The sequence below is a fragment of the Athene noctua genome, chromosome 24, assembly GCF_965140245.1.
Source record: "Athene noctua chromosome 24, bAthNoc1.hap1.1, whole genome shotgun sequence".
Lineage (NCBI taxonomy): Eukaryota > Metazoa > Chordata > Aves > Strigiformes > Strigidae > Athene > Athene noctua.
In genome coordinates this window covers 8806477-8827153 of record NC_134060.1, presented here as the reverse complement: position 1 = coordinate 8827153, position 20677 = coordinate 8806477, and the positions used below count along the sequence as shown (strand labels likewise).

The following is a 20677-nucleotide window of genomic DNA, read 5'->3' as shown; positions in this document are numbered from 1 at the left end:
CAACTGGCCACGTGGCGATTGGCTGCTGGCTGAGTTCAAACCACAACAAACCAGAGAAGAACAAGAAGGACCAAAATAAAAAAGAAGAGGGGAAAAATAAATAAATGCTGTGGCCGTTCAGCTCAGTGTAGATTTGTCTCCAAAGGGGGAACACAAGAAAAGCCCGGGGGGGGGCGGATGGAGCCATCTGGCCCAGGACCTGCCCAGCAGCCAGGCCCTGACTTTGGGGGTGAACCTTCATTTCCATCAAGTGGGGGTGGGGAGCCCATCTGAGCAGCTGTGGGAGAGCCCCTTCCCCACCCCGTGAGCATCCCAGGCCAGGTCTCGCTGCTCTGACTGTCACTGAAGAACCGGGATAAAAACTTCCCGACACCAATGTGATGTAGATAAGCAGACACTTCTTTACTAATGGTCGGGTGCGCAGGGGAGTCGTCTCACCAACAACGCACACCGAGCACCAAAATTATACAGCTAGAAATGTCTAGAAATAGGTCTGGGGTGTAATACGGGTAGGTGGTCCATGAGTCGGGGGTCACGATCTCTCCCTGCCAGAATTACCTTCTGCTTAAGTTCACGGTTTCTTGGCAGGTACTTGCAAGCTGTTACAGTTGATTTTCCTCAGTTCCCATTAATCCTAGACCTTGGCAGCTACGTGCTTTCTTCTCGTTCTATGTATGCCTCACAAATCAGTTTACAAATCAACTTGTGTTTGTTACCTAGGTTCCAAACACTCCTACTAGATAATTCTGTCCAATCCCTTTGGCCTTGGTACGGGGCTACACAGGGGATTTTAGAGTAGCATTCGGTTGCTGGTATAAAGTGCAATAAATGTGAACAAATGATTTCTACTAAAAGATCTCTTTATACTCATATTAAAATCAAACATCATTTCATTTCATTTGATAGCAAAATCGGTACCATGTCCAGCAGCTGCTTGTGCCCAGAGGCACACCCAGGCAGCAGGACAGCGAGGGTGAGCCAGGCTGGGCCAGCGGTGGCTAAAGCAGGAGCTGCTCGATTGCAAGGCTACAGCCAGGCCGGTGCCTTCCCAGACGTGGTGGCGAGGCCCAGGTAACGTGCCTAGTTACTCATGTGACGTTTCCGGTGTTTCTTCTTACGCATTTTCTTTTTAAGATGCCTTGCAGTGTCTGTTGCTTTTCCTCCATAGACTCTCTCCACACTCGGACTCCTCACTCTTTTTTTCTTATGCTTTGTCTCACTGCTTGCTCGACTGTCTGAAAGGCTGTCTTCATTTTTGAGGCAGTCACTGAATGTTGAGGAAGTTTTCTTGGGTTCATCTTCTCCCTCTAGACTTGTGCTCTCCGGGGATGCATTCTCCAAGTGGTGAGTTTTGTACTTCCTTTTTCCACCAGGCTTTTCACTTTTCATTCTGTCAGTCCCTCCAGAAGGGGTCCTTGACCTGGTGTTTGACCAACTCCTTGACCTGCGTTTTCCATAACGGCGTCTCTCACAGCGTCCCCTCTGGCTACGCAGATCTCTCCTTTCGGTAAGTGACCGCATCCTGTGTCCTGGGCTATCAGATTGCCTGGAACAGGGGGCATTAGGCTGAGTCTTCCTCCTGCCCGAGGATTCACTGTCATCTCCAAACACCTTCTGACTACATAAAGCACATCCCCACCGGCATCTACTTTGATAACTGTCTCTCACACAGTAACAATCACTGTCTCTGCTTCTTGATCTCCTTTTGCCATGGCCTTTGCCACGTGATCGTGATCTGCTTGCTTCTCTGGATGGAGTGCTCTCACATCTTAGCGAGCCTCTCTGGCTTTTTAGAGACTCTCTGGTGTCATGAGCCCTCGATTGCCTGCTGCTTCTTTTGCTCCTGTGTTTGCTACTATCTCTGCTTCTTGGCTGTCTCCTTTTAAGTTGGCTCTTGCTATGATGCTCCCTCCTAGACCAGTGGCCATGACTGCGACTGTTCCGTGAACAGGACTGTGGGCTCCTGGACTTTCCCTTTCTAGACAGTCGGTGATTCCAAGGGGAGCGTAGTGTGTCGCTCCCCGAAGAGGGGCTCCAGCTCAAGTCCCATGGAGACTCATCTTGTACTTTACATTTGTTCTTCTCATCATCCTCTGACTCTGTCTTCTCAACTGCAGGAGATAAGCAGCTTCTACAACTACCCACATCCTCGTTACAGGTGGAGGAATGTGGTGATAAACTCCTGCTTGGTTCACTGTCACTCCAGCTGCAACACTGGATTGGCCGCTGTTTCTTCACATCTTCCCTTTGCTCTTCCTCAGCGTCCGAGGACAGCTCAACCACTTCTGGTGTCCTTTCAGCTAATGGCTTAACATACCCAACGATAACAGAACTGTCCGAGGAAGAGTCACTGTTGTTCAAGTCAGCAGTAGCCTGTAACCAAGTCTGCAGTTTGGTTCTTCGACTCTGTGCAGCAGAGCCCTCATCAGAACTTTCTGACATCTTCAGAGGAGAAGCTATGGTTGCATGAGCCTCTTCTGAAATGGAACAGGAAGGCCCCCGAGTTTCATCGTCCCAGGGGGCCTGACCAAGACCAGTCCCAGACCACCTGTTATCTGACCCCTGAGAATATGCCATATCTGGAGATGTAATAATTGATAAGTCTGAGTGGTTTCCTTCATTGTATGATGGTGCAGGACAGTCATAATTGGCATATAGATCATATGCTTCTAAGTTAAAAGGACAACGGGCAAAAGCGATGAATTCATGTAAGAAATGTTCTGTCCAATTCAGCAACAACGGCTTTAACTCGTCGGCAAAGGCCTGACTTTCCAGATCATGCCTAGTCACGTTACTCATGATAATGCGTTGCACAACATTAGCCAGAGATCCTTGGGCACCAAGCAGGACTGTAAGTTCTCGCTTCAGCCAAGGAGCCAACCTGTGAAGGCAAGCAGGGTTGCGGCGGAAAAACTTTGCTGAAACGTCTCGATAGCGGCCACCGTCCTGAATGCTGCGAACCCGCACAGCGTGGCGGTACAGAGCTCTGCGGAAGCTGATCATGTCCTCCTCCGGAATCTGCGGCAGAGATGTGCCCTCTGCCCTCGCCTGCCTCCTCCAGGCCAGAGTCCTTGTCATAAGCTGAATCTCTTCAATCGTCTCCCACACTGGTTCGTCAGAGAACCCTTCAAACAGCACCCCGCAATCTGGTGACAGCAGCATTGGGGCAGGGGAACTGCCAGCGCGGCGCTCCCTCGCTGAGGCAGGGCTGTTTTCTGACAGGCCGAGTATATGCTCTTCAAAGTCATCGTCAGCACGGATGGTGTGGAAAATGGAAACAAAGGGTCTCTTGCAGAGGGGGCATTCTGCTTTGTTTTTTGACCACTCCTGGATACAGATGAAACAGAACCTGTGAAAGCAGCAATCTAGACAGGCAACATTGTCAAATCTGTCCAAGCAGATGGGGCATTTAGAGTCAGGAGACGGATCTGCTGGCAGCTGGCTGGTGCCACTTTTTGGTGAAAAATTGCTGTCTTCTGAAAATTCCTTTTCTGCTGAAGCCATGTTCTACAAGAGAAAGACACAAAAGATCATCGCTATCTCAGAAAGACAAAAAAATTAAAGTTTAGACACAGGAACCCGTACCAGTCACCTTCAAGGCTGCAAAACCCCGTGTTGGCACCGAGAGAGCACCAAACAAAGAGGTAGCACAACCTGACCACTTTGCTTGGCTCCTCCTCACAGGGAGATCTGGCTCTTCAGGGCTGCATTTTAAACAGAGTGTGAATAATGCTGGTATGTGTGAAGGGAACAGCACTGCTCTGTCTTCAACCTCACTCATGAACAACTGCTTTGATGTAGTAAGTTTATGATTAACACGGTATCCTTTGAAACACGCTTCCAAAAGAGACCGCTGTTTACATATGAAAAATACAAGAGCATGTTTTGACAAAAGTCAAAACAAGTAATTGTGCTGGAACTAAACTATCCGTTTCCAGGTTCTGCTGGGCCTGTTTTGCTCCTGCCCCCCTGCCCACGAGCATCCACACGAGCCTCTGCTGGGCACTCGTGCTGGACCACATACGGCTTCTTGGGCTGAGCCACCTCCAGGAATGTTTTCCAGTCCAAATTAGTCTTTGTTTTTAGGAATGAAGCAGGAGCAGCCGGGTGTTCTTCCCACGCCTGTCCTCGGGTACACGCTACCTTTGTATCTAGTCAGGCTGCCAAGCACGATTAGCCATCAATCCATCTATTCTGAAGTTATTTCGGGTATCACCATTATCTTAAGGCATTACACAGCGGAGATCTGTTCCTCGCTGCTCCCAAACCCGGCAGCCCGTGTTCCCCGGCGAGCTTGGGAGTGCGTCGCACCCGCCCGCCAGACACCGGGCACGAAGCCTGCCGTGCAGGGCAGCGAGACACACGCACTCAGCCGGCCGGGCACACACCGGGGCACAACCGCACGGACACGGGGGCGAAGGGGCCTCCGCCTCCCCGGTGCGACACCGCCCGCCCGCTGCGGGACGCTGCCCCACCCAGCGCCCTCCTCCGAGCCTCCCGCTCGCCCCGGGCCGCCGGCCCGCCTGGAGGGATGCGGCGCCGCTCCCCGTCCCCAGCTCACCTCTGCTGAAACCTCGTTCCCCGTCCGGGCTAGGGCCGCGGCCGCCTTCAGCTCGTGGCACACAGCAGCGTCCGGAGCCGGGAGTGTCCGGAGCCGGGAGTGTCGCCGCGATGCTCCCCCAGCGGGCGGCTGCGTTGCCATGGGAGCCGTTGCCATGGGAGCCGTTGCCCTGGGAGCCGTTGCCGCGGGAGCCGTTGCCATGGAGCCGCTGCCCCCGCCACCACGGGGCGGTGCCGGGCCCGCTGCCTGCCGGGAGCAGCGCGCGGGCGCCCCGTTTTAGCGTCACTTCCGGCGGCGGCCGGGCCTGGCCGGGGGCCGCGGGCGGTGCTGAGCGGAGGAGGCTGGGGAGGGGCCGGGCCCGGCGCGGCTCTGCCGGGGAGGCGGGATCCGCGCCCGCTGTGCCGCCCGGGGCGGGGGTCGGGCGGGTTTACCGCCCGCGAGCAGGGGGGAGCGGGACTGGGCGTCCCTCCGGGCGGAGGCAGCGGACACCGGGACCTGGCGGGTAACGGGGGGTCCCGGTGCTGCCGCCACCAGCGCGCCATGCTCTGTCCCGCCGGTGCTGGCTGGCGCGGTGCCGCTCTCCCGAGGCTCCGTCCTCTGCGGAGCCGGGGGCTGCCCGGCGGCGGCTGGAGAGCGGCCTCCTGGCCCGGGGGCTGCCACGGGCAACGGCAGAGGCCGGGGGACAGCGCCGGGAGCGGGCCGTCGTTTCCGAGGGTGCGGGTGGTCCCTGGGAAGGCTGAAGGAGTCGTTCGGACACTTGGGCAAATAAAGCGTGGATAGCTCTCAGGACAGAGGCGGGAAATCTCCGCGAGCAGTTCCTGGAGGAGGCAGCGATCGATCTCTCCTCCCTGGTTGTGCTGGCGTGTGTCTGCGGGAGACACGCGGCCCCATGTGCGACGACGGGCAGCGCCAGGGCCAGCTCTGCAGTGCCCCAGAGAGCGCTGCCTGCAGCGCTGCCAGGGCTCGCACAGAGCGTGCTGCCCGGGCTGAGCCCAGGGGACAAGTGTAGAGCACCAGGGGCCTCGATCGGTCCCTCCCCCCCCAGGGGGGAGGCAGGAGAAAACAAAACAAAAGGCTTGAGAATGGATGTAAGGACAGGGAGGGATGACTCCCCCATGATGGTCACAGGCAAAAGACTCATCAATTTAAGTGAAACACCACCACCAGTTGATGTTCCAATCGGAGTAGGACAGTAAGAAATACAACCACATCTTAAAAACACCTCCCCCCAGCCTTCCATTTTTCCCGGGCTCAGCTTTGATCCCGATCTCTCTCCCTCTTCCCCCCGCAGTGGCTCAGGGGACGAGGACTGAGGTCAGTTTGTCACCTGCTGTCCCTGCTGCTCCCTCCTCAGGGGAGGGCCCCTCGCCCTCCTCCCCTGCCCCGGTGTGGGCTCCCTCCCCTGGCAGACAGTCCTCCAGGAACCTTCTCCAGGACGAGCCCTGCCCAGGGGCTGCAGCCCCTCCGAGCTGACCCAGCCTGCGTCCCTCCAGTGTGTCACAGCCCCCGCATTCTTTGGACAAAGCTCCTGCTCCAGCCTGGGGCCCTCCCCAGGCTGCAGGTGGCATCTACTCCCCCGGTGCCCTCCCTGGGCTGAGGGGGGTCTCTGCTCCAGTGTGCCTCGCCCCCTTCCTCCTCCTCCTTTCTTCCCCTGGCCTCAGTGTTTGCAGAAGTGTCTCACAGCTCCTCCTCACCAACCCCACTCTTCCAGGGTTCTCCAGTACCTTATCAGAGAGGTGCAGCCACCATCACTAGTTGGCTGGGCCTTGGGCCAGAGGTGGGTCCAACTTGGAGCCAGGGGAGCCTCAAGAAGCTTCTCACGGGGGGCCACGACTGTCCCTTTTCTCCTCTACAGCTGGTAAGGACTGAAGTGAAAGTGCAGATGCCCTGAGCACCAGCACAGCTCTTCCGTCCATCTGATAACCCTGCCGTGCGCCCTCAGCCCTCTGACTGGCTCCTACACACCAGCTGGGCCAGTTCCTGCACACACACACGCACTGACACCTTTACCCAACGAGCACTCCACAGCCACACATCTCCCCAGATCCAGCATGAGCCCGATACCCTGCCTGGACCCAGGGCCTCCTGCTCACCAACCGGCCCTCCCGCTTGAAGTTTGTTAAAACGGAACACCCCCACCCCCAGCACCGCTCCCTGGTTCCTGTGGGAGATGCAGTCACTCTGGCTCCCCGCAGGCAGCACCAGGCACACGGGCTGTGACCTGCAGTCCTGCTTTGCGTGCTGCTGCTGCTGCAACTTGCTTGCTTTACTCACCCCAGTTCCTCCAGTAGCTGCACCCGGGACACACCTACCGGTCCTGTCCCAGCCGCTGGAAATGAGACCCTCACTGTCACCAGTGCCCTGTGCTGACCCCAGACCCTGACCCACTCCCATCTTGGCACAATAGACAGGATCTGATCTAGAACCATCCTAACTTGGTCACCTTCCTCACTGCTGTGTGCATGTGTTGGCTCTTAGGTGAGGTGGGATCCACCTGGAGAGTCCATCTCTGGAACACCCTGAATCACCAGGGTGGGAAGATGGAAGGTGCCCCAGGCGCTTCACAGGGGGATTTTAATTTATGAGCTGAAAAGAAACCGTTCTGGAAGTTAAACGACTGTTTTCGAGCCCTGGTTTTCTACACAGCTGGGAAGAGCAAAAGTCCTTTGGCTCCTCTCCCACAGCCTACACAGGCCAGCAGCACCTCATCCCACCCACTGACCTCCTGAAGCCCGGAAAAAGCCTCCCCCTGGAGAGGCCTGGTTCTGCTTCCTGGCTACTGGGTGCCCTAGGGTCACTGGCCATGGCAGGGGTTTTCCCCATAGGCAGCTCTGTGGGAGGGAGAGCACGGAGGGGCCTTGGTCTCACGTTCTTCTGAGCACCAGCTGCAGCTGCCAGTGGTGGCCAGACATAAAATGCATATAAACCTAAAGACAGTCCTTAGGACTACAAGCAGCTCCCAGGTCACCATAGACCAAGAAGCAAAAGCTACAAATTTTGTGGTGAAAAAGGAAAAAAGTTTTATGCAAGATACAAGACACAGACAGATAAGGGTAAGAGAGAGGTGCAGGAAAGCAGAAGACAGCACTGAGCCCAAAGGAAGGTGACGTGTCAGAGTACCCTGTCTGAGGACGCTACCAGTGCTTTGTGACTGGAAACACTCAACAGACTTAGGATGGGTTTGTCTGAGTTGCGGTGCTGCCAAAAATCCTGTAACAATTTGGGTAGACGAGTTTCAGGTCCCTCTCTGCAAATCCTGGCCAGGAGTTTCTTGCTGCGTTGCCACTTCAGGTCTCCTCTACTGTTTGGTGCAGCCATCTGCCATTACTCAGCCCTGCTGCGACCACTTCAAACGTTTCTGCGGGAAGGAACCCACATACCTGATCAGAAGTCAACGCCACAGGACCGTGAGTCACCATCAGGGGCTCAATAAAGCTGTGTAACACATGAATGCGAGCAACTACAGCGAAGCAGCAGCATCCCAAACCTTTGTAGAAGCCAGCCAGCAGTGCTGGCACAGGCTCTAGGGCACAGGCAAGCTACTGCTCATATTTCACACAGTGGGCTCTAACTGTGGCTCCTCTATTGACAGGAATCAGTTCTGGACCTCCTTTTTCATCAGCTGAAGAGAAAATGGTTTAGCACCTCTGAAACTTCAGCCTCAAAGGAGGTACTCTGAGTTCATGGGGGAGAGCGAGAGCCAAAATGACTCAGTTCCCAAAGCAGAAAGACCATATCCTTTCCTTTAATAGTAAAAAGGCGGTTTTCCCCCCCAAGTCACGTTTCTTCCTGTCAGTAGATCATCCGATTTCACAGTGACACACCACCAAAGGAGCTCGTCACTACAAGGAAGATGCAGGTTTTTAAATGGCTGTTTACATGCAAATGAGATAAAAAGACACGTGGAGGCTCTGCCACAGATACTGGAATAGACGAATGGTTAAAATTATAAAAGACCTTCAAAGACCATATGTTGCCCCAAGAAGCCTTTAGTGAATTTTATTGTGGTTCAGTGAGCCTCGTTTGCTTTCATTTGGCAAGTTGTTGCTGCAGCAATTTCTAATAATAATGTCACAAGAATTTTTTAACTGGGTACAGCTTTGTGACTACACAGGGCTGCTCTGAAAGTCAGTTTTGGACTTGGTAAGATGGAAAAACATCTGCAGTATGTTCCTTTAGTTCCTTCCTCCCTGGTGCACAGAGAAACAGGAGGACTGTCCAAGTCACTCCGAGGAAAAGCAGAAGGAATTTTCTGCCACTCAGATGAGGATTATTTTGAAACTGTAACAGCAGCTGAGAGCACAACATTGCCAGCAGACAGGGACAGCATTTACTTCCTTCACACTTTGAGGGTTATTGATTACAGTCAACAGAACAATATATTTCTTCCCAACATACTAGTTTTTTGGTAGAGTTATTTTCCCAGTCTGCTATTCCAAATGATATTTTGACTCTATCCTTGTGCTGTGCTGATTCAAGTAGAAAGGTAACCAAAATGACTAAAATAACGAAGTGATGAACTGTAATTAAGACTGTATCTATCTATATTATTTTTCATCATGAACTGAAAGCTCAGTGGCAGCAATAAAGCCCAAAAGGAAAAAAGATTTAAACCCAAACTACTGAAATAGTTTGCTAGCTATGCATCTTCATAACCCTACCTTATCTTTTTTCATCAGCTGCAGTCATCCTGCTGTCATTCCACCTTTCTGTAGAGGCTCTCAAGCACAGGAGAACACACACTGTCTTCTGTATTGTCATTTTTCAGGTGTAGCTGTGGGTGGACAAGATATTTCACAGCAGGTAGGAATGCCTAATGCAAGGAGGAGAAATTTGAAGTGCAGGAAAAGGGAAAGAAATTGAAAAGGAGGCTTCCCCTAGGAGATTAAGTCCCAGGTCCGTACAAACAACTCACCATGACTTGGGGCCAATAATCCTATCAAAGCCAATAAAAGCATGCAGTTTAAAAAAACACACTCTGTGTAATCTGCAGCAGGCTTCAGATCAGTGGCAGACATGAAGCTTGTACAACTTTGATAGTTTTTCCCAGGGATTTCAATGGGACTGTTCACACACAAAAGCACACGCTGAACTGCCAGAATCTGGACACACAGCCGGTCAATCCCATCCAGCTACAAACAAGCTCCAGACTAAAATCCTTGCAGGGCTGTTATTTATTAATCAGTATTTGTGCATCTCTCTGTGGTACCTTCTCGTGGTGTATCTTAAGCCCCATCCCCTAGCCCTGTGTGCAGGCCCAGGCCCAGGGCTGAGCTCTCCCCGAGCACCGTGTCTCTGCAGGAGGGGCTGGCACTGTCCCCTGCCACCCTGCCCCCAGCAGCGGCCCAGCCCCTGGCAGCGGGCAGAGAGCAGCTGGGCTCTGACTGCAGCAAACCCCTGCAAGCTGGACGCTTACAGCATTTGTATTCCAAAGGACTGTGGACACATACTGTATGAAATTCACAACTGAATGCACATGTCCATTATCATCCCATCACTGATTAAAGAAGAAAGTGCATGACTTCAAATCAACCACCTCTGCCCTGGTCATGCTGAGCTCTCCTCTGCACAGAGAGGAGCCCTTTGGGTTCTCAACAGAACTAAACTAAGCAGTTAACAGTTCAGTCCTTGTTTCCATCTCTGTGCAGACAGACAGCACCTATTAGGAGTTATTGCCAATCTAAAAGGTGGTCAATTAAACTATTAGCTTTGCTTCAGGCATGCAGTATCCAGCCACAGCCTACAGATTTTATCAACTGCAACCAGGAGGGTTTTGCCTCAGTAGAGAACTGAGAGATTTGGTCTAGTGGTGAAAGTGTCAGCTTCATAATAAACCCCTCCACAACTGCAGTTCATTAAGCCTCGATGCAAAGCATGGAGCAGGCAATGACTTCCAGGAGGTCTGTCAGCACTGCTGAGTTGGGGGCACGTGTCATCCCAACGCTCAGATAGCCAAGCTTGTGTAGGGTGTAAAAGATAGCATGCATCCTGTGGAGTTTAGTCTTATGTAGAACTGCTGCAAATACAAGTGAAGGGAAATAAAGTCACAACTATTTCCTCGAGTAGGAGCTGAGGAGAGAAAAGCTGGTAAGAAAGTTGGCTGAGCTGCAGTCCTCCTGAGGGCCCCACGCCAGAGCCTCTTTCCAGGCTAGACAGGGTTTTAAAGAGCCTTTCAAAACCCAGTTAGTATATACTTTTTACTAAACCCTTCTGAAACCCTACTAAAAAAGCCACAGCCATTATGGGAACGCTGGGCTACAAATCGATGACAGTGGAGGAGTGTAGAGATTAACAAAAAAACACCCCTGTAGTGTCCCAGCAGACTGCTCCAGACTGACAGGTGATGAGTCTGAGGTTTAAAAACTTGAGGCAATAGTTATTTGATGGCTCCCACTGCAACAAACTGGAAGAACAAAGAAATGCATTTGTTCCCTTGAAATCTACAGCATCTGCCTCTACCTGCAGAAGAGCTTTTTGCACTAGGTGTGTCCAGGACACAAACGCTCGTGATCACGCTGTCCAGCTCTCACAGGAGTGGGCCCAGCAGAGGTGGAGCAGGATAAGCTTATTTCAGTTTTGCTCCTGAACCAGCAGTCTGTAGCAGGAGAGTCGTCCCACTGGCCCAAGACCAGTATAACCATTTTCTCAAAACCACTGAGACATTTTTCCATTTTCTCAAGAACTTTTGTAGATTTTTTTTTTTTTTTTTTTTTTTAACAACTGACAGCTCACCTGCACTTCACAGAGAAAGGGGCAAACTTCATCTTTTGCACATACTTGTTCTGCACTCCTGTTGAGCAGTCTGTGAATCCTGGGTGGTTATTGCAGCCACTAACATTTGTTAGCCCCTGGTCTCTCCAGGTGCTCTCTCTGCCCCCAGTGAGTCTTCTCCTCTAACTTTTTCTTGCCTTTCATTTGAGCCTGGAGTACATTGGAGAGCAAGACAGACAGAGGGACAGAACTAGTCTGAGGGGTAGGATAGGAGGGGAGACAACTCCCCCCAGCAGGCAATGGCAAACTGCCTTCCTGGGGTTGAAGCAGCCCAGCAGAGAGGGGTGTTCTTCCATCCTCTGGAGGCTGCAGCACAGCACAGTGCATAGGGACAACAGCCATGTCTCACAGGTGATTGATTTGTATCTTTCCTTGCAGAGATTTTTTGCTTCTGAATGGTCCATTAATTCTTCCTTCTGGAAAAAAAAAAAAAAAAAAAAAGAAAAAAGGAAAAAGATAAAATAGTATTGCACAGGAAATTTTGTTTCTAGATAGGTTTTACAACATACGTTAGCACAGAGTTGAGAACTCAGAAACAACTATTTCATTACTTTGTCAGATACTACAGGGCATATTAGCACAAAGTCTGTGTACAAATATGTAATTTAATATGCTTTATAAACAGCTGTATCTCAGATCACTAACTCTTCATTTGAATAGATAATAAATATAATTTTCAATTTTCTCAAAATGGTAAAAGCTCAGAAAAACCACAATTTCTTAACACAGATCTCAGTAGACTTTCATATAAACTCCTGGTTGTGTTTTCTGTGCAAGATTCACCCACAGTTAGTCTGATTGCTCTGTCAATTTTTCTTCAGATAAATTCAGATTAGGAAATCTTTATCCAACAGGAATAAAGATACAGGACTACATTTCAAAACTACTTTGCTCATACTGCAACCTGTCACAGGCCAATATATCTCTCTCGGCCACATTAATGTTGATATTAATAAATACTAACTGGCTCCTTCTGGGAAAAGAGTACCCAATGCTCATTGGAAGAATGCACACTTCTAGTTTGAGAAGCAATTTTAGAAAGAGCTTAGTAGGATTCCTCTATTACTGCTTAATAAATATATGTTCTTTTATTGCTTCTTTTGAGTTAAACAATGCTCCCCTATGTTGTCTTCTGCTGTTGAAGTCAGATAATGAAACGGTAAGTGATACTTTAGAAACCTGTATAAAACTTCAGTGCTGCATTAAATGGACAATGTCAAGTGCTAAATAAAAATGAGTTACAATTAGTTTTCGAGGAGAGCAAGCTATGCCTGCAGCCTGCTGATAATTTACCTTTTCACAAACACATTTTTCACTGAAAGGAAGGCTTCTTTCCCCAATAGTGTTGTGTAAAAGGCCCAGATGAAAAAAGAGTAAGACTGATGGTATGTGTAGGAATGCAGAGAACTGTCAGCACGAGATCAGGCACCTCTCCCCATCCCTGCCAGGGGACAAGAGACTTCTGAAACCTCTTACCGCTGAGAAAATGAGGCCACCTCCACCAGCTGAAGTTTGACTCCCTTCCCTGACATGACCAGATCATCACACACAGTCATGCCTTTGAAAAGAATTAGAAAAAACCTGTTCCTTACTTTGCTGCATTTATAACAAGTTTAAGCACATCTTGCCACAAATTTAAATTTAAAAACTCGAAGTCATGTTTTTGCTAAGTTCACACAATGTTCCTTTGAAAACAGCAAAGTAAAATTCTGAAGTGCAAGTAACAAGAACAGAGGCCACAAGCTCTTCTTACTCTACGGTGTAGCAGGCATCATATTTAGTCTCACTCTTAACAGAGGTGATGAGTGCAAGTACAGAAGCTGCAAGGCAAGAGATTGTAGATTAAGAGATTAGCAGGCAAAGACAATGGACTTCTTGCACAGGCTCAGTGCAGAGGTTTTGTGTCTTCTGAGACAAAAGCTTTTACTAAAAAAGTGATTTGAATTAATGAATTTTTCAGAAGGAACATAAGGCAGAGAGATGCCATTGGGATGGGGCAACCTCAAAGTCAGATATACATAGTGAGTTTCTCCTGAACATCTCACCTCTTTGCTGCTCTTCATCTTTCCATGGCTTCCAAAATGTGTGAAACTAATTTAATCAACTCTGAACAATGTCCCTATTAAAAAGAACATGTGAAGAGGAAGAATTTAACCCGCGCATGGTGTGAGGGTACAGACATTTGTCCTGTTCATGTCTAATGCCTTTTGTTTCTGAGAAGAATATTTGACACATGAAGTATAATCAGCAACTTGGCTCTCCAGTTTGCCTTCTTGACTTGCTTCTGGTGCCTCACCCTAAGGGTTATGCATCAGTCAGTGTATTTCATATCCTCCTACTGGCCTTGAAAAAAGGCAACCAGCCACAAAGCTGTCTAAATGCTGCAAAATTATCAGGTGAGCCTCACTGTTCAAAGACAAACTCATTAATTACTTTATAATCAGAACAAAGGTAACAAAGAATCAAGAAGGTATTTTTAGCACTAACAAAGCCCAATATATTCCAACATGCTTAAGTACCTACACAGGCCTATTTTATAAAATGTGTTCAGCTTCCTGAACAGAGTCTGAACTGACAGTGCAAAACTCAACCCCCTTGCTTTTTTCACCCTTTCATCAGGGTCTGCTGATTCTATAGTAGGACTGTAAGTTGACTAAAAAGGCATGTCTGGGGCTTCTTGGTCTCATCCCACACCTCTCCTTCCCAGCACTGACTGCAGATCCCTCCTCTCCCAAATCCTCCTGTGCACGAGGGGTGAGTTGCATTTGCCACTAACCATTCACAAGGGACAGCTGGCATGTGACCTGGGTATCTCTAAATAAAACTTGTGAGGACACAAGGAGTGAGGAGATGGGCAAACTCGATGTGAGGTGAGTTGTTCTGCTCTGTTTTTTCACCCAGAGGAGACCAACACTGTAACAAACTCTGATTTTGTTAGTCTCTGAAGACTGGGCAGCATCCCCATACCATTCGCATGAATTAGAGAAAGAATGGATTAGTATTTACGTAGCAGGTAGAACCACAACTCTCCCTAAGAAAAGGCACTTTCCAGTGGTTTAGCCTTGCTTGCTGGGCACATCTGCCAGGCTGCACCATCTGCCAGAGCAGGCAATGTGACTTCTAACAATGAGATCCAGTCATGCAGTGAAGAGGTTAATTCACATCAGTTACAATACCTATGGAACAGCTCATTAAATCAGCCAGGCTGTGCCATCCAGCACCCCTGATGGTCTTAATCTAACCTCTCACCCTGGCCCTGGGGTCATCAGTGGGCAGCTGTGACCATAAGTGATGGAAAAGACATTTTCCCAGGAGAGTGTCTGTTTCCTGGAACTCAGGCATCACATTATTTTCCCTGTGTTGCCCATTTCAGTCTTTCCTTTCCAATCTTCTTATCCCCTAGAAGGGCTATGCAGCTTTTTAGTGACTTGAAGTCAAGGTATGAAATCAGCAATATTCCGATTACAAGCAAGTTCTGGAGGTATCACATGTAGTCTTATAATGACACCACGTTAGCACCATATCAATCTACGATCTGCTGTTGTCTCTGCACAGGTAGGAGCCAATTCATCTAAGAGGTCAAATTTTGTTTCCTTATTCCTGCAAAGCCTTGAAGTGTGTTACATGTGGAAGACATAACGACTTTCAGGAATGCCAAAGCAATTGTATGTGGTTTTCAGAAATTATAGACTTCTTTAAACATGAGTCTTTTCAAAGAAAATTGACCCACCGGGTACACATCTCCCAGCTAACAGAATGCACGTGGCATCCACCACGTTTTAAGGTTCCTATTTGGCTAGCTGGGTCATTCCTGTTGAGAAGCACCTTGGAGCTTGAGTCACACCCTGACCTGCAAAGGACCGGTCACTTTACTCACGGAGATGAGCAGTCTTTCCAGGCAGAGCACGTCACATGTGCATCTCCCATCTCTGTTCTTAGCACTCAGCCAAGGGTGCCCACAGGGACCCAACCTGCAGGACAAATTAGAGAGGCTTTTTTTTTTGTTTGCTTTCCTCCGGTTTCCCTTCAGCCTCAAGGACTGGACTTGTACCACCACCTCATTTTGATGTGAGCTGCAGGCAGCTGTCAGATGGCAACACTGCTCACTAATACGTGAGTGGGAATTGAGTCAGCAACTTGGGAAGTAAAGGTTTAGCTTCTGTAACTGCTCCTTTAAACTGCCCAGTCCCTAGAACCTAGTTAGCTATTTTACCTTTAAAAACAATCATGTTCTGGGAAGAAAGAACACACACATCATCCCCTCCAGCAAGGCAAACTTGTCTGATGCCAGCGCTTCAACCATTTCAAACACTGTGCTTCAAACAGCAAAAGTCACTTACCAGCATACTCAGAGAGGAGCCCAACAAGGAACGGAATGACCAGGTCATTGATTCCCTGCACACAGCTGCTGGCTGGGTGTCAAATGGCCCAGATAAACAGGATCCTTTCAAAGATCTAGGGAAGAATGAGGGAAAGCAGGTACCTACATTAGCCGTGCACAAAGCAAAGGCAGAAAAGCGTCACTGCTAAGCTCAGGGAGCAGAGATCATGTGCTGACAGGTTTTCTGCAGCGATACGGGTGAGAAGAAGCATGCAAGTCCTAGGAGAGACTCTGGTATGATCCACAGATCCCCACACAGGCCAGCCCACATTTCACCAACAAAGCAGCCCAGGCTCCTCAAAGCCTCTGTTTGAAGAAGTACAGACCCAACTTTTCCAGATCCAGGTGGCTTAAGACCCTTCCACCCCTAGGGCAGGGCTGCACATTAGCAGAGTAGCACACTCTGCTGAGCGTCAGGTGGAAAGGCAAGGCTGTTACCTGTTATCACCACAGTTCTCCCAGCAAAACATCACGGGTCAGGATAGTTCCCAACAGAGCAGCCTCCTCCCAACAACCAGCGTGTTATTTACAGACTGCCCCAGCCCCAGGACACTGTGCTCTCACATAGACACACACGCTGAGCTTGTTTCTGAAGAGGACAGACGCTCCTCACACCTCCTGGCCACCTCTCAAACCTCGCCCCCGCCTGTGTTTCTCACATCCTGCTTCACACAATAGAGGTTTCATAGCAAAACACAACTGATCTCCTCTGGTTCATCACCCTGAATTTATCTTAAAAGAAAAGCTTCAGGTATTTTACCAGTTTTTTGCTACATCTTGCCACAAAAGAGCTGATCTCATCACTCCTGAGCCACTGAGCCTCAGTTCTCATGCAGAGCCCAACAATCCCCAGCGATCACAACCATCATTTGTGAGATAGAGAAAGACTGGAAATGGACAGGCAGCTGGTGGAGGACATAACCACCTGCCAACAGAGCAGTTTGTGCAACCATCCCACTTGGAGCAGCTGCAGGTAGTCCTTTCATCCATGCCAGAGCAGACCTGACTGCGACCTGAAGCAGGCAGCAGGCCCCCTCTGCCTTTCCCTTCCCACCCGCAGGCACCCCCATTTTACCACACTCACCCAGGTCCATGCTGTGGCTGGAAAGGAGCTGCCAAAACTTCTCCGGGCGGGTTTTCTCCCTCAGCATTATGGGGGCAGCACCCGAAGCATTCTGGTCAGAGATTCGGGCAATGAGTAGAATGACAGGCCAAAGGGGAAGGGACTGCTGCTTCTGAAGGGGTCCACACACAGGCCTCCTCTGCAAGGAGCAGATGCTGTGGTGAGGTGGGGACAGAGTCTGCACCTCTCCAACCCCACCTCACTCTTCTGGCCACTGTCAGAGACCTACCAGTGCAGATTCCACCCCTCTCTTCCCCAGTCCCAGCAAACAGAGCACCGCTGGCCCACTCTGATGGATCAGCTGGTTCACAGGCATCTGCTGTGGCTCTTCCATCATTTCCCCCCCTCCCCATTTCTCCCTGCCTTCCTTCCTCCTGCATCAGACACCTGGCTGCCAGAGGATCAGAATTCCCTCTTCCCATGGGAAGCCATGGGCAGAAGGGCACAGGAGATGAGACAGAAGGAGCTGTGGGAATCCCACAAGAACCAACCTTCAGATCTGTTCTGCTCCCCGCTGATCTAAAGAGTGTTCAAGCCGATTGCTAGCGGAGAGAGGAGGCGAAGGGCTGCCAATGCCACCTGCTGGCAGCAGGGACCTGCTGGGTAACTTCCACAGCACAGGCAGCTGGCTGCCTGCCATGAGCAGGGGCTGATGCTGCCCAGTTCTCTGCTCAAACTGCCTCGACCTTGGGCATCATCCAGACCTTTACTAAGAGCAGCACACTGGGCCACAAAGGAAGCAGACAGTGAGCAACCCCAAGAGCGAGCTTAACAGATCTTCGCAATCCCCCAGCACCCAGAACACGGGATCCTCTGGGACTTTTACCAGCTGTCCTGGAGAGCTGGGCCTCGCTGCTGGACTTGACAACCTTGCAGTTGGTGGACTCGTCGCTGAGAGCAGACTGGGCCTGCTTGGGTTTCGCCCGCAGCTTGCTGTGGTTCTCCAGGACCTGGGCTGCTGTGGCCTCAGCCACTTTAGAGTTCAGAGTCTGCAAAGAAGAAGAGGAGGAAGAGAAGTCCTCATCTTCACCGTCACCGATGTCCCAGGCATCACTGGTGTTGCGAGCAAACTCGTGAAAGCTGGAGCCTTCTTGCTTTTCATAGACAACGCATTGGCCTTGGAGCAGTCCCTGATGAAGCTGGGAGCCAGAAACAGTATTAGAGCCATGCTGGCAGACCAGTCCATTTTCTTCCCTACCTCCTCACTCCAACCAGCCAGTCCCTTCTTCTAGTTTCCCCATTCCTCCTCCCAAACCCAGGGAACCTGTTAAGTCTCTCCGGGCTGCCTGCTGGCTGGAGGCAGAGCCTGAGCTGGTACGATGGCAGGGCATGGAGGCCACAGTGCCAGCACACAGTTGGAGAGGTGCCAGGCTTCCCAGCTCAGAAGGGCAAAGGAGAGAGATGTACTACTCCTCCGACTCTGCCTCCCCCACCCTAGAGAAAACTGGCAGATTAACGCCCAGAAAAAGTCCTGCAACCTGGGGAGAGGCACGTCAGGAGTTAGAGCCAGTCTGCGCTCACGGATGCTCCTGATACAGCTGCGATGGATCACAGCAGACAGGCCAACCTGTTCTTCTCTCAGGCAGAGGAGGAGCCTTTGCATTTACCTTTCAGCTACAGGAGTCAAAGTCCACCACCTGAAGTGTCACAAAAAAGGGGGAACCTTCAACACTACACAGCACAAGATAGAGACAAGGAGGCAGTTCAGATCAGCTCTGCCTTCTCCTGCCAGGAAGGGGCTGTGGTTCTCCAGCCTCGCAGCTGCCAGGCAGCTTTACCTCCCCTTCCCTTAGTTCTTCTGTCTCCAAAAGGGAGCAGAGGGCTCAGCCACCATTGCTAAAAAAATACACCCATCTCCTTTGATGCGACTGGTACAATAGGGATTTCTGGCCACAAGGGACACCAGCAGATGAGCTTTCCCCACAAGCTTTTGCAGAGCTCAAGGCAGTATCACACGCCACTGCTGCCTTTCTCTGCTGGAACATCACAGTGCCAGAGGGTGCTGGAGACCTACACCCACTGCAGGACTGAGCAAAAACCCTGCAAAGCCTCTTGGCCTGCATCTGCAGAAGATAAAGACTTACTTTTATGAGTGAGCCGGAGATCCAGCGGAGGATGCTGTGCTCCACAGACAGGTTGAATGCTGCAGAAAAGGGAAAGAAAAAAGACAACAATGCAAGAAGCCAGAGAGCACCCACGAATAACCTCCTCAACCTAGTCTGGGGTTGCACTTCTTGCCTGTTGTTAGGAGCTGAATACAGACCAAAAGCAGCTTCAATAATCTTCTGTCTTCAAAATCTTAGATCCAAAGTGCCACATTCAGCCGAAGATTTGTTCTTTGCAGCAGCAAAGAGAAGCCTTGTTTAAACTCTCAGGCTCTCTCCAACCTGAGCTGGGATTTGAGATCTGCTCTTTTCTGCACCACCAATTCAGTCTGAGTGACCACATGTCTCAGTTCCCCTGACTTACACACTGAGGTTCATTCTTCTTTCCTTCAAGGGGATTTCCAGGTTTGGGAATTCATGTTTCTGAGCCCTGTGGGACAGGGAAGGACTCCAGTCAGGGACACTGGGGCTCTTCTGACCCACACACCTGAGGGAATGAACCCCACGCTGGCTCTCAGGTTTGCAGCCAATGCTACGGTACATGGTTGGACTCTGGTCCAAATCCCAGCTTAATCAACTACTTCCTATGTGGCCTAAAATGAGTCACATCTCCATCCCTCAGCTCCCCTCCCTGTGGACAGGGAGCCTGAGGGCTGCAGGCACTACATGGGGAGTAACACCTTGGAGAAGAGCTCCTATACAAGCGCTCATCACTGGTTGTAGAGTCTCTGGATGCAAGACAGGAATCCTGAGCTATTACCTCCATTTGGGTAACTATTCACAGCCACTCCAGCCTGAAAAACCATCTCTGGAAAACAATTCCTCCTCACCCCCCGGTACACAGCACAGTCTCGCATCCCACGGCAAAGACAAGGGCCCGTTCAGAGCTGGCACACAAGGGACAGGCTCCTCTTGGGTCAACAGAGCTGGCCTTTTTTTCCAGGGGCTGCAGATGGTGCCCAGCAGTAAAACAAGCAGAGCCCAGCCGTGCAGGAGGGGGTCAGCAGCCCGGTGCAGCTGGAAAGGTGCTGGGAACCCGCTGATGCAGGGGAGGCGGCAGCAACAGGCCCAGCTGGCAGGGAGAGATGCAGAGATCCAGGGCAGAGGCTGGAAACAACACAGCACAGAGAGGTCCTGGTGGCAAAGCCTGGCAAGGGGTGGGCTCGCTGCCGCAGCAGCCGTCCCTCATGGCTGGAAGCGCTGAAAATGTTCACTGTGTTTGCCCAATCAAGCCTAGGAACGAGTTTGCTGAGTAATTAGCATCTAGGAGACAGGACAGCTATTAATCACCCTCGTGGGTGGGCACAGCAAGCAGATTATCAGGAGTAAGAAAAGCAACCCCTCCAGATCAGTGCTGCTTCCCAGGGACTCCTGGCAGCTCCTGGCAGCAGAGGAGCCGGCAGAGACTCTCCGATACCCAGCACAAGCTCACGCCGCCTCGTGACAGCAGCCACAGCCCTGCTCCTCTCTGCGCGGGGGTCCCTGTGTCACGTCCCGCTCCAACGAGGGGGAAAAGTGACTCAGATTCGCAAATCCCCAGTTGGAGCGGACAACAAGTCTCCAGGTTCAAGCATTTATTAACTACCTACAATGTACTAATTGAACACATGATAATTGGCTAAATACAGAGCAAGTTGTGGCGAGCAATATAATATGCTTTGCATTTCTTAATAGAAAAAGGAAAAGAGGGAGTTAGAGGGAATGGGGGAATACAGATCACCGGTCTGGGTTCCTGC

The 20677-nt window shown here is 50.7% G+C and overlaps 1 protein-coding gene across 1 annotated transcript; it reads right to left on the bottom strand.

Annotated features, from left to right (window-relative positions):
* Positions 1-1080: 1080 nt before the first annotated feature.
* On the bottom strand, positions 1081-19798 carry LOC141969777 (E3 ubiquitin-protein ligase Topors-like). The gene is given in 9 exon segments (XM_074925856.1): positions 1081-3507; positions 4562-4619; positions 4621-4807; positions 4993-5317; positions 7942-7996; positions 13086-13152; positions 17663-17975; positions 18921-18979; positions 19702-19798. Coding segments are annotated over 9 exon segments (3588 nt in total).
* Positions 19799-20677: the final 879 nt, after the last annotated feature.